The sequence below is a fragment of the Denticeps clupeoides genome, chromosome 1 (assembly GCF_900700375.1).
Source record: "Denticeps clupeoides chromosome 1, fDenClu1.1, whole genome shotgun sequence".
In the NCBI taxonomy this organism is placed as follows: domain Eukaryota; kingdom Metazoa; phylum Chordata; class Actinopteri; order Clupeiformes; family Denticipitidae; genus Denticeps; species Denticeps clupeoides.
In genome coordinates, this window is record NC_041707.1 from 24264521 (window position 1) to 24292116 (window position 27596).

Below are 27596 nucleotides of genomic sequence, written 5' to 3' on the forward strand. Positions count from 1 at the left end.
TCTAGAAAAAGTGCAGAAGAAAAAAATGAAAAAAGTTTGGAAACCACTGGTGTAATGCTAACAAAGAGCCATATCACCAAACACTGCAGGGCTCTAGACTAACTTGTTGCACTGGTGTGCCTAATTTACTTTCTTAGGTGCAAAGAAAATAAGGTGTACAAAATTTTGGACTACATCGCATTTAGCAATGCATTTTTTTAAAAGCAAAGTCTGAGGTGTGGAATAAACTTTGAACATGAAAAATGACGTTAAAAATGTATAAAAGACTTGAAACACGTGCAAAGCATGTTTGTAGTCACGTTAGCTTGCATCCGCCATGACAATAATATTAGGTTTTTTGGCTTTTAAAAAGCTGTTCTTGTCAGGCTTAGGACAAACTTTATGGCCCGTTTAAAGCTCTAATCTGTGGCTACATTCACTGCTATCTGACCAGTCCAGGCTACTCACCTCCAGCACGCACACTTTCAAACGTACAGGAATATCTGGACCTCGGCCAATCAGAGGCAGGCCCTGCCCTTCACAATCTTGGTTTTTTTTCCTCTTCACACCATTTGAGAAATAAGGTTAATACTGCAGATTAGAATTTGCATGTCCATCTGTATGTGCATGTGTGTTTGAGCATGTAAAAAAAAAAATGCATGTCTCTTCTATGTTCTGATGGGGATGAAAGGCCCATATGGGGTAGAAGTCCACTCCATCACTCACTGAGCTGTCACACTCAGACTCTGACCCAGACTCTACACAGCTTCTTAGCCCTTCTGCTAAAATCTGCCCGTTCCAAACCAACAGATGACAGACAGATTGGGCTCAGTCTGACATGGGCCAGTTCTCTATTCTACTGTGGCTGGTGGCCTGTCACATGCAAATAAAAATAATGGCTGTTCATGGAGCACCTCTGCGAAGGTGTGTGTGATTGTTGAAATAATGCCCTCTCTGCAACCTGCTAGTCATCTTTCTATCTTTCCACTCCTGTACAGGGTTAGGGACCAGCTCACTGATGTGATCAAATCAGCAGCCAAGTGAGTTTTCCGATCATTCTTTTTTTCTGTTCTCTTATCAGTTCCACACATTTCCTACTATCATTTGTCTGCTCACTGCTATCCTGCTATATTCAAACATCTAATAAAACTATAGAATTATCTTATCCCCAATGATACAATATACTAAAATAAATGTAATAACACTAAGAAAACTCAATTCAATTGTACACATGTAACTTGTGAAGGACCAAGTTAAACATTATTTTATGTAATAGACAGAAGCGTAAAAGCCATTGACTAACCCACCTTACATAGTTACATTGTTTATCAATAATTTAACACACATTTTTGCTGCAGTGCATTATGTGATTGAATCACTGATTAGATTTTTAAAATGTTTAAACTAATTTACATAGAAGAATGTCCTAATAACCAGCATTTCAATCTAGGTTTTATTAAGAATATAGCTGGTGCATTTCATGACTTAATCACTGCCAACAACTTAATGAATTGAGACTGGCCCAGTGTGCCAGTGTTCCCAGTGGCTTGTGTAATATCTAATAACCCCAGTAAATTTGAATGTCTCCATGGTAATAGAGAAAGCCCTGTGGTGCAGGGAAACTCCATCTTAGCTCTGAGTGGGCTGGCAGCCGTGCTGATCAAGTACGAGAGCAACATGCCGTCTGACAGCAAGGATGGACCCACAGTGAGTGTGTTCAATAAGTCAAAGAGCTGTTTTATCACTTTTTCCACATTTTTATGTTATATTTTTATGTTGCATTTTTCCTAAGAATTCTACACACAACACCCCATAATGACAACATAAAAGTTTACTTGAGGTTTTGTTAAATTTATGTAAAAAAAGAGAAATCACATGTACATAAGTATTCACAGCCTTTGCTCCATACTTCACCCATTGGCCAGTTTCACCCATTCCTCTTTGTAGCACCTCTCAAGCTCCATCAGGTAAGTGTCGGTGCACAGACATTTTAAGATCTCTCCAGAGATGTTCAATCAGATTCAAGTCTGGGCTCTGGCTGGGCCTCTAAAGGACATTCACAAAATTGTCCTGAAGCCACTCCTTTGATATCTTGGCTGTGTGTGGGTCGTTATCCTGCTGAAAGATGAACCGTAAAGCCAGTTCATGGACTCTCTGGAGCAGGTTACCATTCATGTCTCTGTACATTGCTGCAGTCACCTTTCCCTATATCCTGACTAGTCTCCCAGTTCCTGCTGCTGAAAAACATCCCCACAGCATGAGGCTGCCACAACCATGCTGCACTATGTTTCCTCCAAATGTGAAGCCTGGCATTCACAGCAAAGACTTCAATATTTGAACAGAGAATTTTATTTCTCATGTTCTGAGAGTGTTTCAGGTGCCTTTTACTAAGGAGTGGCTTCCATCTGGCCTCTACTATGCAGACCTGATTAGTGTATTGCTGCAGAGATGGTTGTGCTTCTTGGTTTTTGTGGGACCTTATATAGACAGGCGTGTGCCTTTCCAAATCAGGTTTTTCCACAGGTTGACTCCAATTAAGCTGCAGAAACATCTCAAGGATGATCAGAGGAGTACATGGAATTTCTTTGTGTGTGTGTGTGTGTGTTTTATTTTGGAATAAAACTATTAACATAACAAAATGTGGAAAAAGTGATGCACTGTAAATCTGCCAGTATTTAAGCAATCTTATTATTAGATATGTTTGCTTTCAGTATCTGGTGTGACCATTGAGGCACCAGTAAAATTAGCTACATTTTTTGTAGTTTTTGATCAGTCATGGTTATCAGTATGGATCAGTTTTTACACAATTCCTTCATATAGAACCTTCACAGGAGCCTTTTGGTAGGTTTCCTTATCTTACTTGGTCATGTCAGATCTATTGGAGTAAGATTAGTTAAGTTCTGTTCTTGGTTTATGTCTCTTGGCGGGATGTTTTGTGCTTGCATTCATTGTGTTGTGCTTAACATTCAGTTCACACATATTTACAATCAATATTTGCCAGCGGTACTGGCCCAGGTGAAACAGACCAGACCCAGTACCACCATAATTCGGACAATAATACTTATACAAGTGTATATATTTTTCTTCTCCAATACTTTACCTTTCTCTAGGCTGGCCCTGAGATTCTGCCAACTGGTCATTGGTTGAACATGGTGATTGACACACTGGTGAGCATTGTGAGCAGCACCTATCGCCCCAAAGGCCTGGTTTTCCCGTGGTTCCAGCATGTGAGTTAGTTGTTATTTTCTTAATTAAAGAAGGTTTATTCAGAATGACAAATACTTCAACTGACTTCAAATTCAGCTGAATGTTTGTTGAATCAGTGCCTTAATCTCTGCATAATAGTGTACACATTTATAATATTTAGAATGCAATGTTGTCCGATTTTGCCATTATTGTTAACCCTTCCTATTAATATGTCCTGTAACCTTCTGACCACCTACCCTCTTCAACCTCATCATAGCGCTCGTACTCTGGTGAGAATACAGCCAGTGCCATCGCCCGCTCCTGTGCCGCTCTGGGTCTTTCCCTGCTGGTCCCTGTTTTGGTAACCTCTCACCATGACAGCCTGGCCGACATCCTGTCTATTCTGCAGGTGGGCCTGCCAGGCTCAGCCTCTGCAGATGAGTCCCAGGCTGTGCAGTTTCACACAGGTCTTGCTTTGGGCATGTTCCTGTTTGCACTACACGATGAACGCATTAGGTGAGCTGTGGTGATGCAGAGGTTTTACTCATCTTATGTTCCATTTAGCTGCCTGAAAAAAATTACCTCATTTTGCTATGTTTTGTACATTTTTATGCAACAAATGCTGAGCTTGATCAGCGAAAATCATTATCATACAGTATCATGTGGATATCCACAGATTTTCCCTCTAGTGTGAGACGGCGGGTCTGTCTCACTCTGTATGTAATTAGAGGTTTGATTATGGGCTGCTATAGTTACAGTATCATTTTCTCTGTCACAGATTTTCACAGCATGGGGGTTTTGTTGTATATCTGTATTACATGATCCCTCTTAATGTTTTTCCTAAATGAGCTGTATTGACACAAATGTTTCCTTTCACGATATTGCCAAAGGGTTGAACATATATAGTAAACAATAAATGAATCTGTGTATAATAATGATAATAATAATAATAATTATATAATACTTATTTAATTCCACTGCTCTCTCAGTGAAATTTCTGGACAATCGATGGCAGGTTTATTAAAGCATTCTCTGGATTCATTGGAGAACTGCTGCTTTGACTCCAGTCTGGAATATAAGTAAGTACAATACACTCTGGATTATTCTTTAAATGCTGAAAACTTTGTTAAGCAGACTCATCTGATTTAACCTGTGCAGTGCAGGCTGTGTGCTGGGGGTGGCCTTGGTGCTGGCATGGCTCGCGCGTAATGGGAGGACTGAGCAGCAGACTCAAGTGGGCCACACCCTGGATCGCCTACTCACTAAACTTCAGGATAGCAGCAGTCTGGGCCGTATGCTGCAAGAGGTCAGGCCAGCACTAGTGTATCTCTTGCAATCTCATCTACAGAGTTCTTGTTCTTTGTCTGCCAATTCTGAATGTAGCATTTACATTAATTAAGTTCTCTCTCCTTTTTTCTCTCATCTCCCTCTCTGTTCTTTAGGTGCTGGCATACTCAGTAGCCTGTGTTGGAGTCTCGGGCTTTAGCTCAGGTTTAGTCAGTGCTGATAAGGCAGAGGAGATTATGATCACTATTCGCAGTATGACTGAGGAGAGCCAGCAGGTGAACTGTCACACAATGTTTCTTTAACAGTGAAAGCCTGAGTGCCCTAATCAGTAGAGAGTCATTCTCTGATTCATTGTCTGGCATGGCAGCATAATGAGCATGCAGTCCAAGATTTAGCAGTGCAACGTTTACACAACACTTTTCTAACATCCATTTAGTGGCAGAGTACTTCTCTCAATTCTTCTTTCGATCCACTGAAAAACAAATCCAAGCCCTAAGCCTCATTTAGGTTGGCTTCCTCAGCGGGATTACTGTAATAACCCTGCTAGTTATGCTAATCCGCCGTTTAAACACCCCCACCAATAGGGAACAGCAAGCCTCCCCTAGGCTCCTGAGAAACACTCCACTCTGGGGGAATGGGGGAAAATTAGCAGGAGCTACAAGAGCACCATGGCAACCTTTTTTCACCCCTTCATGACATTGTGCAGTGTTATATCCTAATATTTAGCTGCAAAGTCTTGTGGATGTATTTTTATGATGTGTCAGTGAACCTAACCCAACTATATGTTGTTACATCTGTGATCCTGTAGACTCCCGGCTTGGCCCTGGCGTTAGGCCTAGCAGTGCATGGCCTTTCGTCCTATGGGCACGGGAAGGCCGATGACCTCTACCCTCGTCTGCTGCCTGCCTGGACAAAAATCCTACTAGCAGAGGTACAGTCCTGGCATACATAAAGCATGGAGGTTCACAATGCTCGCTGATGCATCAGTGTCAGGAAGTTCAGCAGCAAACATCTTATTAATGAGGATCTATAGCTCTTTTACTGCCAGAATGAAGACTGTATTTGGCTTAGCATTTACTGTATCTGCTCCAAAATTGGATGGTGTTATTCAGATGAGGATGGGTGTGGTTCTGTGCAGTGTTGAACCCCCAGCTCAAATGGTGTTAAACTTGGAGGAGAGGTGTAGACCATACATGGATGTTTATATGGCTTTCTCAGGGCAGCCCCACCATGCAGAGACTGGCTGCACTCAATGGCCTTGTGGCACTGGCTGGATCAGAGGTAGCTCTCATTCAGGTAAGGTCACCCAATGCATGTTATTAGACTGATGTGTGACTCTTCTCTTAATTTCTGCATATAGTTTCTTCATGTTTATCTTCGTTTTCTTCCGCTTATTCTGGTCCGGGTCGCGGAGGCAGCATCCCAGACAACCCTATCCCCAGCCACCTCCACCAGTTCCCTGGCAGGACCCCAAGGCGCTCCCAGACCAGATTGGAGATATAATTTCTCCAGTGTGTCCTGGGTCGACCCGGGGGCCTCCTGCCAGCAGGACATGCTCAAAACACCTCCCCAGGGAGGAGTCCAGGAGGCATCCTGACCAGATGCCCAAACCACCTTCTTCAGCCTGACTGCTCCCCTAACCTCTGGTGTCCACCAGCGGGTATGGGGGTTACTGCCACGACTGGCACCGGCCACCTTGCGACCACAGCTAGCAACAGCCGCCTCAACAATCGGAAAAAGGTCCATTCAGACTCAATGTCCCCCAATGCTCTCAGGACGCGGTCAAATCTCTGCCAGAGGTTGGAATTGAAAACCAACTTGACAGGTTTTATGCCAGGCGTTCCCAGCAGACCCTCACTATACGTTTAGGTCTGCCAGGTCTACATGGCATCTCCCCCTGCCATCTGATCCAACTCACCACCAGGTGGTGATCACCCGAGTGTCCAAAACATATTACCACATTTCAGATGATACGACTACAAAGTCAATCATCGACCTGTGACCTAGGCTGCCCTGGTACCAAGTGTACCAATGGGCATCCTTGTGTTCAAACATAGTGTTCGTTATGACCAAACTGCGGCTTGCACAGAAGTCCAAAAACGAAACACCACTCGAGTTCAGATCTGGTGGGCGTTCCTCTTAATCACGACCCTCCAGGTCATGCTGTCATTGCCCATGTGAGTGGTGAAGTCCCCCAGCAGGACAATGGAGTCCCCAGTCAGAGCACTATCTACATTTACATTTACATTTACAGCATTTATCAGACGCCCTTATCCAGAGCGACTTACAATCAGTAGTTACAGGGACAGTCTCCCTGGAGCAACTTAGGCTTAAGTGTCTTGCTCAGGGACACAATGGTAGTAAGTGGGATTCGAACCCGGGTCTTCTGGTTCATAGGCGAGTGTTTTACCCACTAGGCTACTACCACCCTATCTAGCACTCGTCCCAGGGACTCCAAAAAGGGTGGGTACTCTGAGCTGTTATTTGGCACATAAGCACAAACAACAGTCAAGACCCATTCCCCGACCCGAAGGTGCAGGAAAGTTACCCTCTTGTCCCCCGGGGTTAACCCCAACAAACAGGCTGAGAGTCTTGGGGCTAACAAAAAGCCAACCCCAGCCCTCCGCCTCTCAGCAACTCCAGCAAAGGAGAGTGTCCAACCTCTCTCAAGGACTTGGGTTCCAGAGACAATGCTATGTGTCGATGTATTCCGACTATATCTAGCTGTTACTGCTCAACCTCTTCCACAAGCTCCAGCTCCTTCCCCGCTAGAGAGGTGACGTTCCATGTCCCAATAGCCAGTTTCCTTGTCCAGAGATCGGACCGCCAAAGCTCCCGTCTCGGTCTGCGACCCCATCCACAGTGCACCGGACCCTTAATGTTCCGCATGCAGGTGGTGAGCCCATGTATCCGTTTCGGGTTGGTCCCGGCTGGCTCCATGGGTGAAAGCCTGCCCACCATGTGCTCGCCCACCACGGGCCCCAACCCCAGGCCTGGCTTCAGGGTGGGACCCCGGTAACCCTCCGGGCCGGGTACTCTGACTCTTTCTTTTTCCTTCCATGAAAGATATTCAGAACCGTTCCTTTACCTAAGACCAATTTGTCATGGGAGACCCTACCAGGGGCACCAAGTGCCCCAGACAACATAGCTCCTAGGATCATTAGGGCTCTCAAACTCTTCCACCATGATAAGGTGACTGTTCAAGGAGGAGTATTTTGCTTGTATTTTATTAATTCAATAGGTGCATAGTAGGCACACTGGAATTATGTTTTTCTCATTTAATTTATTTCCATTTGATTTGGCTATATTTAATCTAGCATAAATACAGTACAAAACACAATACAGTACATTTTTTTATACAAATGGTAAAACTGTATGTGTGTGTTGCTTCCATTGTTATTCTGGGCTAAAGTATTTTGCAGTCCCATCAGTATGAACACAAAGGGAGTAAAACATATTTCTGAAGTCTGGATTTGCCTGCCTGTAATTGTAGCGTGGCGGCCACCATTATTATGGGCGTTGGTGCTGTTGGATGTTGCCATGGAGAATGCCAGCCTCTGATGGGCACCTCCTCGCCCCACACCTGTGACAGCCCCGGCTTTTGTGTGGCAAATTACACCCAGCCATGCCCGCCCCCTCTTCAGCAAAGCCGCCTGTATAGATGGGCACCAGTTGTTAGTCTTTCTCTCTTACACACACACACACACACACACACACACAAACACACACAGGCCCACCATCTCCCCCATTTAAATGCAAATCCCATCATGGTTGGAGAGCGGCCAGGAAACATCTCCATAGAAACCCAGACAGCAATGGAAAGGGGAAGAGAGTTCTCCCTCCCTAGTAAAAAAAACGTCCTGCCAGATAGAGGAATCATCCTGGGTGTGTCCTAATAGAAAATGGGATTTTTTTTTAAGCTTGTTTAATTTTACTTTCACAAATGATTTTGTGCCCCACAGAACAATTTACCTAATAAGAAGCCAAGGCCAGGCATTATTCTTAATACATCAACAGACTGTCCATTGATTTATTTTTTTTTTTTTGTATTTTGCCAGCAGTTACATAATTTTATTTTGTTGCTAGTGTGTGTGCTCGGCACTGAACATTAGTTCAGAACGAAGGCTGCAATGGTTAAAGGCTACCTCCGCCTGTTTAGGCATTAATAGAAGTATGGTTCTGCTTATTTTAAAATATATGTGCATGAGTAGGTCATTTCCGTTTGGTCCACTTTAGTTTACACTTGCAACATTTAACCACAAGGCTACAGTGAGTGTGTCACGGTATTAATAACCACAGAGAAATATGTCATTTCCACTGTCCTTTTTTCTCTTTCACAGCTGAAGAGTGAATCAGAACTGTCTTCCCAGCAGCAAAATCGACTCAATGAGGTGATCAGGGCAATAACCCAGGTGAGAGTCGTGAAACACACCCACCAGACACCTGCGCTTTATTCCCACAAGGTTTAATTTCTCATGGCTGAGCACAAAGGAGAGGTTATCTGCACAGCTAAGAACGACTAAATAATCTTATAAAAAGGACATTCACTCTTGAGACTTTTTAACGTTTCAGTCACCAAATAAGTTAAAATGTGGGGGAAAAAATATGCAAAGTAATGTTGAATGTGAATTTGCTTATAGTGTGTTATTTCTGGTCAGTAATTGAGCCCCATCTTTCTAACCTCAGGTGATCTCTTTCTCTGGGGCCATTGGACTGCAGTCAAATGGGGCCTGCCTGCTGGGGCACCTTCACCTGGCACACATGTCTTTCAGCGATGGTCGAACTGCAGGTGAGCGTCAACCGCCTTGCCCAGCGACTGTGACAGAAGGGTTTTGCTGAATGTGTTCTTTATAGATTTATACAGTACAGGTCAAAAGTTTGGACACCTTCTTATTCAATGTGTTTTCTTTATTTTCATGACCATTTACATTGGTAGATTCTCACTGAAGGCATCAAAACTATGAATGAACACATGTGGAGTTATGTACTTAACAAAAAGTGGAGACCTGGCCTCCACAGTCACCGGACCTGAACCCAATCGAGATGGTCTGGGGTGAGCTGGACCGCAGAGTGAAGGCAAAGGGGCCAACAAGTGCTAAACACCTCTGGGAACTCCTTCAAGACTGTTGGAAAACCATGTCAGGTGGTGACCTCTTGAAGCAAAGCAATAATCAGAGCAAAGGGCCGCTATTTTGATTAAACTACAATATAAAACATGTTTTCAGTTATTTCACCATTTTTTGTTTAGTACATAACTCCACATGTGTTCATTCATAGTTTTTTAGTGAGAATCTACCAATGTAAATGGTCATGAAAATAAAGAAAACACATTGAATGAGAAGGTGTCTCCAAACTTTTGACCTGTACTGTATATTCACCCTCTTTGTCGGTCAGTCCCCCAGGACTTTGGTTATCTCCCAGAGAAAAGTTTGATCAGAGCCACGGTGGACTTCATTACTGAGGCAGGAAAGAAAGGTGCATATCATTATTGTCAAAACATTCGTTAAAATAACCCTTGATCAAACACAAATTGGATTTTGGAGAACATTGAATTTTGCGTGCAAATAATGAAAGGTATCTGATTCACAGGCCCTGAATTCACATCTCCTGAACTGGCCAAAGTTGCCCTGGCTTCACTGGCTTTTGTGGGTAGAAGCTTCCAGTATCCTCCTGTCAACTGGAGTGCTGTCCTTTCACCCCTAATGAAGCTGAACTTTGGTAACACCAGAACACTTGAACACACTTTATCGTACAGATGTAAGAAATAATCACTGAACTGCCTTACTGCACCATCTGCAGGTGCTGAGGTGCAGCACCACTGCATCGAACTGGCTGCCATGCAGGCCCAGTCCTCCCAGAGTGCATCACTCTTCTTGGGTGTTTGGCTTGTTCCCCCTCTGGTTCACACACTTAGTGTAAGCCCTTTAGATTACACTTGTGCATATATTACATTGATTTAAGCAGCATTATCAATATATTCAAAAAGCAGCATTTACTGTTTTGTTCATATTATATTATTGTTTATTTATATATTCTGTTAAATTACTGTGTTTTTATATGTTTATATGTATATAACACAGCAATTTAACAGTACATATTATATATTAATTATTAATGTTTAAAATGCTGCATTTTTCATTTGTCACTGTAATTGGAAATGTCTCTTCCATTTTAGTCCTACAGCACTACTTAATCATTTACAACCCAATACCCAACCCTTACCCATCCTCTCATTCATCTTTTTCTGTCTTTGCAGCTCCGCACCCGCAGGCTCCTGTTCGAGGTGCTGGGTTCCTGGATGAAACACGTCACTGATGATAAGTTGCAGGCTTATGTGGAGACACTGGGAGTGCAGCAATTTGCCCCAGACACCCTGCCACAGCGCCTCCTCCTTTGCCATTCCATCCTCAAGGGTCTGGCCTCAGCCATGGCTCTCCCCAACCCAGCCCAGACTTGCTGGGTAGTTCTCTGTGCCACAACTGAGAAAATCTACAACCTTCTGCCAGGCCTATTACAGGTGGGGCACTCATCAACACTCTTAATCAGAGAAAACCAAAATTGTATAGTTCAACCAATCATTTGATAAGATTCATCTTGGCATTAAATTAATTTGATCTACACTGCTCAAAAATAAAGGGAACACAACAATAAGACATCCTAGATCTGAATGAATGGAAGATTTTTATTACATTCTTTGTTCATTAAATCCTTCATTCATTTGTTGAATGTGTTGACAGCAAAAACAAAAATGATTGAAGGAAATCAAATTTATCAACCCATGGAGGTCTGGATTTGCAGTAAAACTCTAAATTAAAGTGGAAAAACAAACTACAGGCTAGCCCAACTTTGATTTAATGTCCTTAAAAAAGGTTCAGTAGTGTGTGTGGCCTCCATGTGCCTGTATGAACTCCCTACAACACCTGGGCATGCTCCTGATGCTCCTACTCCTGGACAGTCTGGTGACACGTGGAGTTGGTGGATTGAGTAAGACATGATGTCTCAGATGTGCTCAATTGGATTCATGTCTGGGGAACGGGTGGGACAGTCCTTAGCATCAATGCCTTCGTCTTGCAGGAACTGCTGACACCAGCCGCATGAGGTCTAGCATTGTCTTGATTTAGGAGAAACCTAGAGACAACCACACCAGCATATGGTCTCACAAGGGGATTGAGGACCTCAAACACCTTGTGCTGGAGGATGTTGCAGGCAGCAGAACGTTCTCCACGGCATCTTTAGATTATCACGTCTGTCACATGCTCAGTGTGAACTTGCTTTCACAACCCGCACCACTGGATGTCTGGTACTAATATCATCATCATGGAGTCTGTTTCTGACCATTTGAGCTGACACATGCACATTTGTGGCCTGCTGGAGGTCATTTTGCAGGGCACCTCCTGTTCCTCCTTATGCAAAGTCAGAGATAGCAATCCTGCTGCTTGGTTGTTGCCGTCCTATGGCTTCCTCCACATCTCCTGATGTACTGACCTGTCTCCTCGCAGTGCCCTCCATGCTCTGGAAACTACGCTGACATGACACTACACTGCACATTGATGTGCCATCCTGGATGAGCTGTACTACCTGAGCCACTTGTGACGGTTGTCTCATTCTACCACTAGAGTGAAAGCACCGGCAGCATTCAAAAGTGACCAAAACGTCAGCCAGAAAGCATAGGAGCTGATAATTGGTCTGTGGTCACCAACTGCAGAGCCACGCCTTTATTGAGGCTGTCTTGCTAATTGCCTATAGTTTCCAACTGTTGTGTATTGCTTCCTAAGAGGATAGTTTGTGTTTACAGAAGTGTGATTGACTTGGAGTTACGTTGTGTTATTTGAGTCTTCCCTTTATTTTTTTGAGCAGTGTATTTTGTAGCATGCAAGGTTGGAATGGAAAAAGTGGATAAGCGTGTTGCGCCATGACCAAAAGACATATAATGTTTGGTCATGGCGTGTTGCGCCATGACCAAAGACATATAATGAGATCAACGATTTTCTAAAATTAAAGAAATTCTATGTTTCTCTGCAGGACACTGATATGGACCTCTATGAGGGAATTGCAAAATGTCTTTCTGAAATGAGCGACACTGAAATTGACAGAATATGCAAAGTCACTGAGGTCAGTGTTCATTTGATAGCCCTTTATTTGATAACCACGTACAGTAAGTTAACTATAAATGCCTGTAATCATTTGTATTTGCCTATCTATCTGTCTATATATATATATATATATACATACACACACACAAACACTCTCACAATAGTATACTTTAATAGTACATTTAGCTGTAGTTTTGGTTGTCAATATTCTCAGGTTTTCTGTGGTTAAGAGGATAAAGACAGATAAAATGTGCCTCAACTGCCAAACTGTAAAGTTGTACAGTAACATAATTTAGATTTGTTTATCTGATTTCTGTCTTACTGCTTGCTGTTAAATATGATCTGATGGCATAATATTTTCAGCACCATGTTATGAAGTACTGCTGTATGCCTTAAAAAATATATATATTATATGGAATATGCATATAGTAAGTAAAATGTTCTGACCCTAGAAAAAATGTTTGCAGGTCAATCTTGAGAAGGCAGGATTCATTCTAGCCTACCTCAGTTCTCAGGGCAGAGTGCCTCTCCTGGGGCTTAATGATGTCATCACTGTGGCCTTACAGCATCCTAGCAAGGAAGGGATGGGATGGATACTACATCAGTGCCTCTACCAATCACGTCTAACATTGAACCCCTACACAGGTTAGTCTAGACTAAGCAGAAACATTTTTTTTTTTTTTTATGTCAAATGAGTTCAAAGCCATTTTTGTGCTGTTATTTTATTATTATGTGAAAGTTATTATTATTATAGAGATATTGAATTAATAATTTGCTTCATAGTAGAGTAGTGATTCATAGTCTGTGTCATACTTGAGAAGTTAAACAGACTATGCACAATATCTTCCTGTTTTGTTGTTGCCAGACATGGCATGCAACAAACTGACTAATGTGTAAGCTGACTATTATCTAAATCGATATATATGGGGTTTCAGGGTGTGGTAAATTTTTTCCAGGCACTGACAGCATATATTATTCTGTAGGTGTTTCTAAACGGATGGAGTGGTTACTGGAGTTAATGGGCCACATCAGAAATGTTGCTTACAGAGCTACTACAGTGATGTCCCCAAGTGTAAGAGAGGTATGTGCTATGGCCTACAGAGCAGTAAAACCACAAACAAATATTCTTATTATTAAGCATGGATACTTGCTGTTCTATTCCAGTATATTTTCCTGACTAACAGTACTTGATATTGAGTGGAATAAGTTCCAGTATTCATTAATCCACTTTACAGTCTGCACTCCTTCTGGAATGTCTGTTATATAAACAATTCAGAGCAACACCAGGCACACAGAAAAGATTCCTGTCTTGCCTCTAGACTTTGTGTAAAACCTGACATGTCCTGTTCTAAATTTGCTTCTTGACTTAAAATTGTGCATCAGTTATATTCAGTAAAAGATGGCCATTCCAAAATAAATAACTTATTATTCACTCACTCGCCACATAGGCATCGGGGGACATTAAGAGCAGGGTAGGGACTCGCACATTCACACCTATGGACTGTTTAGAATTGCCAGTTGACCTAGTGTGCATACTTTTGGGAGGAAACAGTAGAACCCAGAGGAAACAAAGTAGTCATATACAGGTCCTTCTCAAAAAATTAGCATATTGTGATAAAGCTCATTATTTCCTGTAATGCCCTGATAAGCATTAGACTTTCATATATTTTAGATTCATTACACACAACTGAGCCTTTTGTAGTTTTAATATTGATGATTTTGGCATACAGCTCATGAAAACCCAACATTCCTATCTAAAAAAATTAGCATATTTCATCTGACCAATAAAAAAAAAAAAAAAGTGTTTTTAATACAAAAAAAAGTCAACCTTCAAATAATCATGTTCAGTTATGCACTCAATACTTGGTCGCGAATCCTTTTGCAGAAATTACTTCTTCAATGCGGCATGGCATGGAGGCAATCAGCCTGTGGCACTGCTGAGGTGTTATGGAGGCCCAGGATGCTTCGATAGCGCCCTTAAGCTCATCCAGAGTGTTGAGTCTTGCGTCTCTCAACTTTCTCTTCACAATATCCCACAGATTCTCTATGGGGTTCAGGTCAAGAGACTTGGCAGGCCAATTGAGCACAGTAATACCATGGTCAGGAAACCATTTACCGGTGGTTTTGGCACTGTGAGCAGGTGCCAGGTCGTGCTGAAAAATGAAATCATCATCATCTCCATAAAGCTTTTCAGCAGATGGAAGCATGAAGTGCTCCAAAATCTCCTGATAGCTAGCTGCATTGACCCTGCCCTTGATAAAACAGTGGACCAACACCAGCAGCTGACATGGCACCCCAGACATCACTGACTGTGGGTACTTGACACTGGACTTCAGGCACCTTGAGTTCCGAATGACATGCAAAATTTGATTTCATTTCTCTGTAGCCCAGGTCAGGCGCTTCTGCCGCTGTTTCTGGTTCAAAAGTGGCTTGACCTGGGGAATGCTCACCTGTAGCCCATTTCCTGCACACGCCTGTGCATGGTGGCTCTGGATGTTTCTACTCCAAGCTCAGTCCACTGCTTCCGCAGGTCCCCCAAGGTCTGGAATCGGTCCTTCTCCACAATCTTCCTCAGGGTCCGGTCACCTCTTCTCGTTGTGCAGTGTTTTCTCCCACACTTTTTCCTTCCCACAGACTTCCCACTGAGGTGCCTTGATACAGCACTCTGGGAACAGCCTATTCGTTCAGAAATGTCTTTCTTGCTTGAGGGTGTCAATGATGACCTTCTGGACAGCAGTCAGGTCGGCAGTCTTACCCATGAATGCGGTTTTGAGTAATGAACCAGGCTGGGAGTTTTTAAAAGCCTCAGGAATCTTTTGCAGGTGTTTGGAGTTAATTAGTTGATTCAGATGATTAGGTCAATAGCTCGTTTAGAGAACCTTTTCATGATATGCTAATTTTTTGAGATAGGAACTTTGGGTTTTCATGAGCTGTATGCCAAAATCATCAATATTAAAACAATAGGAGGCTTGAACCTCCTTCAGTTGTATGTAATGAATCTAAAATATATGAAAGTCTAATGTTTATCAGTACATTACAGGAAATAATGAACTTTTAGAAGGACCTGTACTAGTCTGATATTGACTATTTGCATGCCCCTGGGGCAGTGGTTGGCCTCACAGGTAAGAAAATGGTCCCGTAATCAGAAGGTTGCCGGTTCAAGTCCTGAACCACCAAGGTACCACTGACTAAAGCACCGTCCCCACACACTGCTCCCCGGGCGCATTTTAAGGTGATGGGTTAAAAGCAAATGACACATTTTGTTGTGTGCACTGTGTGCTGTGTTTCTCAATGACAATCACTTCACTTTTTAATATTTTAAATGATACACAATGTTGTATGTGTGTACCAAATTAGATGCTACTTTCCTAATGTGCAATTCAAGCAAAGCAGCTACATCATCCTTGGTATTGGGAATCTAATGTGGAACCTGGTTAATTAACATGGACTCCTTGACTCCTGTCAGGCAACAGAATTTCTCTTTGGAGTCTTCTCGGCAGCCTTGGTCTCCTGGTCCGACCATGCCACGCCCCTCATCCTAGGTGTCAGAGCACAGTGGTTTCCATGGAAACAGTGCACCAAGAAACCAAGGTTCTCCCATGCCCTCTATGGCACCTCTCATAGAGTAAAGCATGGACTGTCACAGTGTCTTCTGGCTGTGCCACCCTGCTTAAACCTGCTGCTGGCCAAAGAACCATGGAAATCCCAGTCACAGAAGGTAATGCTCACCATTTTTATTGGTCTCTATATGTATCAATACAGGCACATCAAAAATGTATATTTTTGTAGATAAATTTAGTCCACCAGGTGGTGCTGTCAAGTGTTTTCTTCAGTGACTCCTGTAGATGGCGCTATACAACTTCTTTGAAATACTGCCTGGCATTTTAGAGTGTAATCACAAACAATTAAATTTTCAGTGAACTGTAGAATATTGTAATACTTACATTATTATATTGTATTGTGACCCATGAATAGTGATGCGTATGGTATTGTGTAGTCCTTGCCAATACACAACCCTAGCTTGGCTCTATTAGGTGGTAATGAGGTGAATTCAATATTTTAGGCTATTTCTCATTTTCTTCAGTTCATAGACTGGCTCTTCAGTATTGCTGAGGGCCCCACAGAGAATCTTTCCAACAGCACTATCTTCACTGCCAAAGGTTAGTCTGATTAATGTATCTTCCTTTCAGTGTGCCCTTTGTAGAGGATGGAAGGAATTAGCTACTGCTAATTCATGACTGAAATGCATATTGTTAAAATAATATTTGTAAATCCATAATAAACTTTATTAAGAATATAATTTTAATACATATATAGAACATGTTACATTTTGTATTTAAACCTGGTTAACAGATAGAATAAATAAACACACATATTTCAATTTAAAACAGTAAGTAGTACTTGTACTGTATGCCTAGTGCCTTTAAAAAATAACCTACATGCAGGATGTTGCTGAGACTGATTTCTGTTATATTCTAGCTTCCCTGCTAGCTCTGCGGTTCACTCCAGAGTTTAAGAAGAAGGCTGTGTGGACCCGAGCCTATGGATGGTGATCTCCTCCTCACTCCGACTGTAAATATATAAAGAAATAATAAATCATAAAGACGCTACCTGTAACGCTACATGCAATCGTGCAGCTGTTGAACTGGGTGGGAGGACAAGTTCCAGAGCAACTTAGAACTTAGTAAGTTCAATGAGGGACATTATCTATAGCATGAATGTCTTCTTCAATTTACAGAATACAATGCTAACAATAGAGAATACGATATTCATTTTCAAGGAGTTCTGTTTGTGAAGCATACAGAAGGTCATGTAGTTAATAAAAATGCTCAATTTCTCTTAAACTTGAACTGAGTTGGATTATTAGGACCAGGCTATACTGATGTGTAAATTGTCTGACTACAAAGTACTGTTTTGTTCAAATAATTGGGGTAATAATCATTCATTACCTGATATTGAACACTGTCTTTCCTTTGGAATGAGATTCCATTAAGTAATAAGGATACAATAAAACAGTATTCAGCTTGAAGGCCTACAATAAGTCTGTGGCTCCTTTGAGTTTGACACAGAATATTAAATGCTTTGATTAGTCTCTGAATTTGTCTAGGTCATTTAGTCCACCATAATATGTTATGGATGCATTTCAGGCATGTGTATCCCACATCTTTTCTGGATCAAGTGCATATCCTGATATGCACATCCAATATAGAAAGTAATGATCATACTAGTCCATAGGAGCAACAAACTCTTATAGAGTCAGGATATTCATAGCAGTAACCACTTGTATCCAAAATGGACACATGCATAGCTGTGCTCGTCATGTTCACAGTACTTCCTGTGGTGTTGCTGTGAACATGCTGTGAACATAATTGAGAGAAACATGAGAAATTTGGAGTGTGAATTTTCCACTATCACTTCTTCTTCTGCTTCCTATTCCAGTCATCAAGCTGGTGCTTCCGCTCTTCAACCATGAACTTCACTGTAACAATGGACCCTAGAAAGAAAGCAAATCAGACTGATTAAATTCAATGACCATTGCATAAACATGCATGTCTGAGGTAAATTAATCAGGGTGTCTTTACAAAGTTATGGGCCTCACTTACCAACTGCTAGTAAAAGCAGATATCCAATCAACACATAGGAGGAGCGGATGAATACAGGGACTGGTGCATCCAGTTGGACTGCATACATGCTGTAGTCAAAGTATGGGATTGCCTGCCAAATACTGACACCTAGGAATGTTTTCACAGTACCATATCAAACATAGCATATGGGGAGTGTTCGCAAATGTAGCCCTCACAACTATCAAAATTCTGGAATTTTGTTCAATGTGTATTTTACAAGTTAAGAAACAGGAGGAGGATGGGAGGACTTCTAGAACCTCTCCTTTTTCTGCTGTAGCCAATGATGGGTATGTTTGTTTGTCACTTATTGACACACATGGGTTTAAATCATTCAGAATGAGAAAGAAAGCCTGCATGAACAATGTATTAAAGTTGATCTTCTGGGTATAAGAAATACTGTCACTCAAACAAAAATGTCTGTTAGCTTGTTACTTTGTCCTCTATACAATACAAATAAAACAGTACATTCCAACTCTGCTATATAGTACAGTTAAGCTTACGCTAAATTCTACACTGATCAACATTAATTATTTAACAATGTTCGACTGATATTGTACTAGCTACTGTCAGATGAACACATCCAGATAATATGATTGTTAGTCAAGCTATTCTTGCATGTATATATTATGTATATGGACAATGACACAATAGTCCAATTAAATTAAAGTACAGCTATAATCGTAGCTTGACTATTTGTGCATGGAAATATTTCTGAGTGAGCAATATAAGTAAACAGACAGTTCTTAAAGTGGATGGGTTTGAAGCATAAAAAAAGTTTTCTTTTACATTACATAGATGATGCACATGTTCTGTCTTTTTCATTACTTTAGGACACAAACAACACAAAATATGACCTCATCCCTTTCATTTCTTATATCATAAACAGCTCAATGTCATCTTGCCATGTACCATCTTAAAGGCTTAAACAGCCAGGGTTCTTCCAATCCTAAAGAAACCCACTGCTGATCCTACAGACATCAACAACTACAGACCAGTTTCCCTCCACTCATTTCTTTCTAAAACCCTTGATCACACCGCTCAAGGATCTACAATCAGCATCACTTCATCTGTCACAGAACAACCTCCTGGCTTCAGAACAGCTCATTCTACTGAGACTGCCCTTCTAGCTGTTACCGAGTAGCTACATGCGAAAGTGAAGTGATTGTCACATGAGATACACATCAGCACAGCACATGGTGCACACAGTGAAATTTGTCCTCTGCATTATCCCATCACCCTGAGTGAGCAGTGGGCAGCCATGACAGGCGGCACCTTGCTCAGTGGCACCTCAGTGGCACCTTGGCGGATCGGGATTTCTTAACCGCTAGGCCACCACTGCCCCAGTGTCCAGATTGGCAAACTGTCATCGGTTCTTATTCTCCTCAACCTCTGCAGCATTTGACACAGTTAACCACATGACTCTCTTGCAAATCCTGAAGAGGCTTGGAATTCAGGGATCAGCATGGCAGTGGTTTGCTTCCTACCTTGATGAGCAATCTTACCAAGTGACTTGGAAAGGATCCACCTCTGCTTCACATAGACTCTCCAGTGGTGTCCCTCAAGGCTCAGTGTTAGGTCCTCTCCTTTTCTCCCTCTACATGAGATCACTTGGTGACGTCATTTCCTCACATGGATTATCCTACCACTGCTATGCCGATGACACACAACTCATTCTCTTTTCCTCTCTCTGATCTACATGCTGCTTCCAAAATCTCTGCATGTCTAACAGACATCTCATATTGGATGGCAGCCCATCACCTCAAACTCAATCCCACCAAAAAATTAACTAATATTCATCCCAGCAGATTCTTCACCACATCAGGATCTTGCTATTTACCTGGACAACTCACAGCTCTCTCCTTCTACAACAGCCCGCAACCTTGGAGTAACAATAGACAACCAACTCTCCTTCTCGACTCACATCAGCAATCTTTCCCACTCATGTAGATTCCTACATGAATGAATGCAGCAAAGAATACTGGAAGACTCTCTGCACTCATCAGGCTAGAAGCTACTCATGGGAAGCACTTGAACTTTCCAACATGATTCCAACAAGACCACAAACAGTCACTGATTCTCTGTATTTTCCTAACACATTTTTTTATTAAGACAGTTTAATTTGAATCCCATTAAATACATATATTAAAAAAGTCATTGTGAAACACAGCACAGTGTGGACACAACGAAATGCGTCTTCTGCTAATAACCCATCACCCTTGGTGAGCAGTGGGCAGTCATGAAAGGCAACTGGGGAGCAGTATGGGGACTATACTTTGCTCAGTGGCACCTTGGCGGCTTGGGATTCAAGCAACCTTCTGATTATGGGTCTGTTTACTTACCAACTAGGCCACCACTGCCCCAGATTACCCATATTTTCCTTGACCCAGGAGTGTCCAAACTTTTACAATGAGGGCCACATATGGATAAACATAGAGGTGAGGGATACTGGGAGGGATTTCTTGTAGTTGCTTTTATGAGGTTCTGCAGCTGATGCAGAACAACCAACATTGTTTTATGCATGATTCATTTGGGGTTGTAGGTCAGATTGGAGGCTGGGCTAATACATCAGCCATTTCACAATGTTTTTTTGTTCTCATGTGGATGGGGCCTTAGTCTAGCCCTCAAAGCGTGTGCAAAGAAAAGGGGGCTTTTAAAAAGCTGTACTGGTTAGGGTCGGGCCTAACTTTTCAGGCCTGATTACAGCTCTCACACACACCAGTTAGCGCACGCTGAGGTTTCGCTATATTATTTTCTCACCTTGTCTGGAATTTTCTGCACTCACTTGTTATTTACATTTTACATTTATGGCATTTATCAGACGCCAGAGCAACTTACAATCAGTAGTTAAAGGGACAGTCACCCTGGAGACATTCAGGGGACTTGCTCAAGGACACAATGGTAAAAGTGGGATATAAACCTGGGTCTTCTGATTCATAGGCAAGTGTGTTAACCACTAGGCTACTACCAGCACAATTTTGAGTTTCTTTTGGCTTTTTCATTTTTCTGTGGTTACGATTGTGTTGAAACTAAGAAGTAAAATACAAATGAGAACAAATTTTATATGTGGGCCACATTTCATTATAATTTTAGAATTAGCTGCAAGCTAATAAAAATTAATTACAGGCTGCAGTTGGCCTGCAGTATGTAATGTGGACCCCCCCTGCCTTAAAGAATTTTTACCAATTTTACAGAATCTGTCAGGGTATGTAAATTTACAAGCACAGCTGTATGAGCCAACCTTGTGACCACGTGAGCCTGCTGACTAGGGAGGTGTGGAATCACTGTGATGTAACCCTGTGTAGTTTGAATTTTGGGTGTGGACACCTTTTTATTTAAGACAGGCATTTTGCTGTGTTGGCATTCTCCCTCCCTCCTATCAAATTGTCTGCCAAAACAGTAATAAGCGCGTATTATAACCCCACACTATCCTGCAGACACACGCCAAACAGGGTGGTGATCTGCTGATGTCTGTGCAAGTATGCACACACACACACACACACACACACACACACACACACACACACACACACACACACACACACAAGACATGACTGCCATTAATCTGATGTCAACTTCCTGCTTACTCAAACATGTGTTACACAAACCCCCACAGTTTTTAGCCTGAACAAGTACTTCAACAGGCAAGCGTCTACAATAGTAAAGACCGTCTATAATAAATATCAATCATCCTTACAAAATTCTCAATTTAATAGTGTTTCTGTGCTCTGGCTGGATTACGTGGCGAGGAAATGACTCAACATATTTCTATGTTTAATCCAGCTGTTGGCCTTAGTGCTGATAATATTTTGCCAAGCTCCTCTGTTTTTACTTTGCCACCACTTCAATTATAACAATTTGCCTCAAAGTCTGAATTAATGTTAAAAGTTCTACAATGCCTTCAATGTCCAGTTTAGTCTCTGTGTAAATTAACTAGCTAATATGTAGATAAAGATTATAGAATATGTATATAGCATTTACAGCATTTGGCATATGCTCTTATCCAGAGTGACTTACATAAGTGCTTTACAATCTGCAAATACTATTAGTATTTATTAGCATATATTCCATGTGTTTCTTTAAAAGGAAGGATTTTATTCCATGTCCATATAAACTTTCGCTTGTTTTTGCAACTTTCAATCATTTAAAAAAATCTAAATTGGATATTCCAATATTGGTTAATACAGTTCACTGTGTGTTGTACCCTGTATAACTCTGCATATGACAAATAAATGAGTTATTATTACTCTTACACATAATACATGCAGATGTCTACTGTGGCAGGACCAATATTACCTTCTGATATCACCGAGAGGATGTAAACAGGGATGCACAGCGTGTATCTGGCCCACAGCAGGTTGCCCGATGGCGTGCTGATTAGAGACAGGAGTCGATATGGGTACCTACACACCGGATAAAAAGACACTCAGCATTCTCTGCAGCTTACCAGTGCTAACAGTTTCATTACTGGCCCAGATGTCTTTTAACATTGAAGGAAACAAACCGTAACAGTTGTGGTATGTTCCACAGGTAAAACTGCACACACACAATGGGTTTCCGCTGAAACTCTTCCTGACCGACAAACACCACAAATAACAGTAGATTACGTTCCACAATCTGCAAGAAGAAAAATAATCTGGTTATGAGGTGTGTAGAAGCAAGTCTAGACTGATTAGTTAGAACATGAAGGGGTGCTGTGGTATCAGCAGCAGATCCTATTATCATCAGGTGGTGGCTCTATGGATCTGACTGTTTCCCCCCAACACCCACTTCATCGTGATCGGTTTGCAATCTAGAGTCAATGGACTCAACTCACTGCCGCCACCACTTGCAATCTTCCCATAGGGAATAGTGGTGCCATTTCTTCCACAAACACACCTGGCCAGCCATACAATCCACAAAATGTGATTTATTTAATTCATGGTCCAGTTCTTATGCTGAAGGGCCTAGTGCTTGTGTTTTTGGTGGTGGACCTGGCTTTGTAGCCATTTACTCAAATAAAACTGTTATGCACTATGTGTTCCAACACCTTTCTGTATGAGCCGGCATTAACCTTTTCAGCTACATAGCTCTTCTATTGACACAGACCAGCCCTGCACATGTGTATCAGTGAGCCGCCCATGGCTGCGGTGGGTTTTCATTCCTTGGACCACGTTTGGAATGTCCTGGCAACTGCAAATCAAGAACATGCCAAAAGAAATTCCAAAAGAGCCGCAGAGATTTCCACCCGATATGTCCCAGACATCTGGCCATAGAATCAGAATCACAAAACTTTATTAATCCCGAAAGGAATTGCTTAAATTGCACTCAAATTCATGTTCTTGCCCATTTCTTCAGCTTGCAACACATCACTTGTGAGAAGATCATCAGTGTGTGTGTGTGTGTGTGTGTGTGTGTGTGTGTGTGTAGAATAGAATGAGCACGGCGCTACTCACCTGTACGAACCGCGGGAGAAGCATGCCCCCCTCCAGACTGTCTGCGATGTGATACAACTCCAGCAGGGACAGCAGCTGGCACACACTCATCACAACACCCACAAAGTAAAAGGTGTCGGCCACAGCATCTTCCAACAGGGGGACACAATGCAGCCAGCTTTACGCCCAGCTTGCGTTCATGCGTTAGAAAAGCCAGATGCTTCCATGCCGCCAGTTACCTGCTCCAAATGAGAATAACCTGGCAGTCATGTTGGCAAAAATCCACGTGTTCCCACAGAACTGCACCAGGTTGTACAGGAAGAGGTAAGCCACCCTGAGACAGCACCTGCAGAAAGGTCACATTAAGGTCAACCAGGTCAGAGTTCAAGCCGGCGACGTGGCATTCCTCCTCGTTATCCGGCGTTTCATTAAGTCCCACGCGTGTCCGCGACGATCACCCTTGTGGCCCTACCTCATGTCGCGGGACTTCACGGAGCGTCTCTGGAAGTAAAACTGGCGACTCGGGCTGCCGCCCGGTTCCCTCCCTCTGACGTCACGGAGGGGGCGCGGCGCGCGACTCTCGCCACCGATTTCGCGCTCATTCGTGACGAAAGCGAGAGTCGGCGGTAAACCCCAACTTGCATGCAGCAGATTCATTAGTAATTTATTTAATATTATAGATTCATCACTACTGTGGCAACGCGGTGCTCACTCACTATCCTAAAAAACCTTTTTGTGGTATTATAGTAGCAGTATTGTTGTTGGTGCTGTTGAATTGTCTGACGCGTTTTTGTGGTATTATAGCAGCAGTATTGTTGTTGGTGCTCTCGAATTGTCTGATGCGGTTTTGTGGTATTATAGCAGCAGTATTGTTGTTGGTGCTGTTGAATTGTCTGACGCGTTTTTGTGGTATTACTATCACTCCTTCTGAACCTACCACCAGCACCCCCGACATAAGAATAGGATTATTAAATGTTAGACCTCTCACACCTAAAACACTCATTGTCAATGAAATGATTACAGATCAGGGGTTCGATGTACTGTGCCTGACCGAAACTTGGTTAAAACAAAATGAATTTGTAGCATTGAATGAGTCTAGTCCTCCTGGATACAGCTATGTACACCAACCTCGCTTAACTGGAAGAGGAGGTGGCGTCGCAGTAATTTATAAGGATAACCTCGGTATTACTCATAAACCCGGACAAGGATTTAACTCTTTTGAGATTCTACATACCACTATAACTTATGTAGTCTCACAAAATAAAAATCCTAAATTCATTCCATTGATTATTATTTATAGACCCCCTGGACCCTATTCTGAGTTTCTTAGTGAATTTACAGATTTTGTCTCCAACTTAGTTCTATCTGTGGATAAAGCCCTAATTGTCTGCGACTTTAACATCCACTGTGATAAATTAGAAGACTCACTAAGAACCGCATTCCTGTCTTTATTAGACTCAGTTGGAGTTAACCAACATGTAACAGGACCTACTCACGAAGGTGGTCACACGCTCGATCTTGTGTTGACCTTCGGTTTAAATATAGAAGACATAGTTACTCTTCCGCAATCTGAAATGGTCTCAGATCATTTCCTCATCGCTTTTAAAATATGTCTCAGACACAACAAACTCAAACCCCCTCATTATAGAGACAAATGGACAATTACATCAAGTACGGCACAGAGGTTTATTAATACCTTACCAGATTTATCAACGCTGATAAACTCACCGTCAGACCCCGCTGAACTCGACCAAGCGACCAAATGTCTAGAATTAACACTGCGTAGTACGCTAGATATAGTCGCTCCCCTCAAAAGGAAGATAGTAAGAGATAAAAACTAAATTCCTTGGTATAATGATCACACGCACTCGCTTAAGAAGACCGCCGGGAAATTAGAACACAAATGGCATCAAAGTAAATTAAACATATTCTGAATAGCTTGGAAGGAGAGCCTACTTAACTATAAGAAGGCTCTTAGCACAGCTCGATCAACGTATCTGTCCTCGTTAATAGACCTGGTTAATGACCTGCTGTTGGCCTCTGATCAGGGACGCATCTCGCTGCTTGTCCTGCTTGATCTGAGTGCAGCGTTTGACACTATCGATCACGCTATTCTCCTTGCCAGGTTAGAGAATGTTATTGGGATTAAGGGAACAGCCCTTGAATGGTTCAGATCATATTTGACCAACCGATATCAGTTTGTGGACATCAATGGTGTTTCGTCTTCACAGTAAAGTAGAGTTTGGTGTTCCACAAGGTTCTGTCCTAGGTCCGTTACTTTTTTCTCTATACATGTTACCTTTAGGCGACATCATCCGCAAACACGGTATTAGCTTTCATTGCTACGCTGACGACACACAGCTGTATCTGTCAGCAATGCCAGATCAGAGGCAGCAGCTGAACAAAATAGAGAATTGTCTGAAGGACATTAGACAGTGGATGCTCACCAACTTTCTGCTGTTAAACCCTGACAAGACAGAAGCTCTTGTACTTGGGCCTCAAGCAGCCAGGCATAAACTGGCTGACTACACAATAACCCTGGATAGCCTTTCTATCTCACCGAGTACTGAAGTGAAGGATCTAGGTGTCATCATTTGATGCAGGTCTCTCATTCAGTTTGCACGTAGATAATGTCACTAGAATAGCATTCTTTCACCTTTGAAATATTGCGAAAATAAGAAATATCATTTCAATGCATGATGCAGAAAAGTTGGTCCATGCATTTATTACATCAAGGTTAGATTACTGCAATGCATTATTGTCTGGATGCTCTAGTAGGTGCATGAGTAAACTCCAGCTAGTACAGAATGCTGCAGCCAGAGTTCTAACTAGAACCAGGAAATTTGACCACAATCACTGCACTGGTTACCCATCAAATTTAGGATTGACTACAAATTCCTACTTTTAACCTATAAAGCTCTAAATGGTCTCGCCCCACAGTACCTGAGTGAACTTTTGGTTCTTTACGAACTGCCACGCCCCCTTCGATCAATGGGTGCGGGGTCACTACTGGTACCAAAGGTGCAGAAGGTCACAGCTGGGAGCAGATCCTTCTCCTATAGAGCTCCGCAGTTGTGGAACAGCTTGCCTGTCAGTGTCCGGGATTCAGATACAGTCTCAGTGTTTAAATCCAATCTCAAAACCTATCTGTTTTCTCTGGCTTTTTGACTAGACCCTCATTTCACTTGATTTTGATGCAAAGTGTCAATTATAAAGTCCAGTTTATCACAGAGTCCCCCTGTTAGACACAGACAAAGATAAATTCACCATAGCTAGGCTGTCCTAGTTAGGGTACCGGGCCACTGTAGCACCAATATTTCAGTATCGGTCGTACAGTGCAACCGTCTGCTGCTGCTTCTGTTTGTTTTTCTCCGAGACACAGAATCAAGCGCCCAGACTACTGGCAGACCCCAGTGATCAGACCAGCAAATAAATCCTGGTTCCTGACAACTGCTTTACAAGGACAAAACATAAAACAAACCAGAGGGTCACCACAGCCACCACCACCATTACAACTACAGCTTCAGGGATCTTCAAATGGACCAGTAACATCATAATGGACACGTAATCTAGACCATGACACTGACTACATCCTGGACTTCTCCAACCCTACAACCGTAGGACTTATCATTATATCATATCCAACCCTGCACTGACACAATTTGCAGGCTCACTCTACCCTGGAAGGGGGTCCCTCTCTGTATCACTATGAGTTTTTTTGTGTGGAGTTTTTCCTTGTGTGCAGAAGGGTCAAGTGTGGGGGGTGTCAACTGTAGGGCCTGCCAAAGCCCATTGAGACATACTGTATGTGATTTTGGGCTATATAAGAAATAAATGTTGTTGTTGTTATTGTTGTATTATAGCAGCAGTATTGTTGTTGGTGCTGTTGAATTGTCTGACATGCGGTTTTGTGGTATTATAGCAGCAGTATTGTTGTTGGTGCTGTTGAATTGTCTGACGCGGTTTTGTGGTATTATAGCAGCAGTATTGTTGTTGGTGCTGTTGAATTGTGTGAC

The 27596-nt window shown here is 42.3% G+C and overlaps 2 protein-coding genes across 6 annotated transcripts in view; one reads left to right on the forward strand and one right to left on the reverse strand.

The window, feature by feature from the left end:
- The window catches only part of focad (focadhesin), a 45333-nt gene extending 27762 nt beyond the window's left edge, over positions 1–17571 (forward strand). For 3 of the 4 annotated variants that reach the window (XM_028966995.1, XM_028967021.1, XM_028967006.1), the window contains 21 exons: positions 978–1019; positions 1578–1686; positions 3090–3206; positions 3443–3681; positions 4155–4244; positions 4324–4471; positions 4608–4727; positions 5261–5383; positions 5671–5748; positions 8793–8864; positions 9139–9241; positions 9847–9927; positions 10042–10170; positions 10252–10367; positions 10709–10969; positions 12475–12564; positions 13013–13190; positions 13529–13626; positions 16012–16263; positions 16630–16705; positions 17025–17571. In XM_028966995.1, coding sequence (XP_028822828.1) covers positions 978–1019; positions 1578–1686; positions 3090–3206; positions 3443–3681; positions 4155–4244; positions 4324–4471; positions 4608–4727; positions 5261–5383; positions 5671–5748; positions 8793–8864; positions 9139–9241; positions 9847–9927; positions 10042–10170; positions 10252–10367; positions 10709–10969; positions 12475–12564; positions 13013–13190; positions 13529–13626; positions 16012–16263; positions 16630–16705; positions 17025–17098 — 2596 coding nt within the window. In that variant the 3' untranslated portion in view covers positions 17099–17571. The remainder of the gene's footprint in view (positions 1–977; positions 1020–1577; positions 1687–3089; positions 3207–3442; positions 3682–4154; positions 4245–4323; positions 4472–4607; positions 4728–5260; positions 5384–5670; positions 5749–8792; positions 8865–9138; positions 9242–9846; positions 9928–10041; positions 10171–10251; positions 10368–10708; positions 10970–12474; positions 12565–13012; positions 13191–13528; positions 13627–16011; positions 16264–16629; positions 16706–17024) is intronic. The other variant, XM_028967040.1, reaches the window with a different exon arrangement.
- On the reverse strand, positions 16810–24118 carry hacd4 (3-hydroxyacyl-CoA dehydratase 4). Of its 2 annotated transcripts, none has more exons than XM_028967108.1 (7): positions 24053–24118; positions 23820–23926; positions 23602–23729; positions 22671–22738; positions 22463–22569; positions 18149–18277; positions 16810–18039 (listed from the first exon to the last, which is right to left on the reverse strand). In XM_028967108.1, exons 1-7 carry the CDS (start codon positions 24055–24057, stop codon positions 17957–17959), a joined length of 627 nt encoding a protein of 208 aa, XP_028822941.1. In that variant the 5' UTR covers positions 24058–24118; the 3' UTR covers positions 16810–17956. The 2 variants fall into 2 exon arrangements, with proteins under 2 accessions (XP_028822941.1, XP_028822931.1); XM_028967098.1 differs by having other exon boundaries at positions 22671–22783.
- Between the last annotated feature and the right edge of the window lie 3478 nt (positions 24119–27596).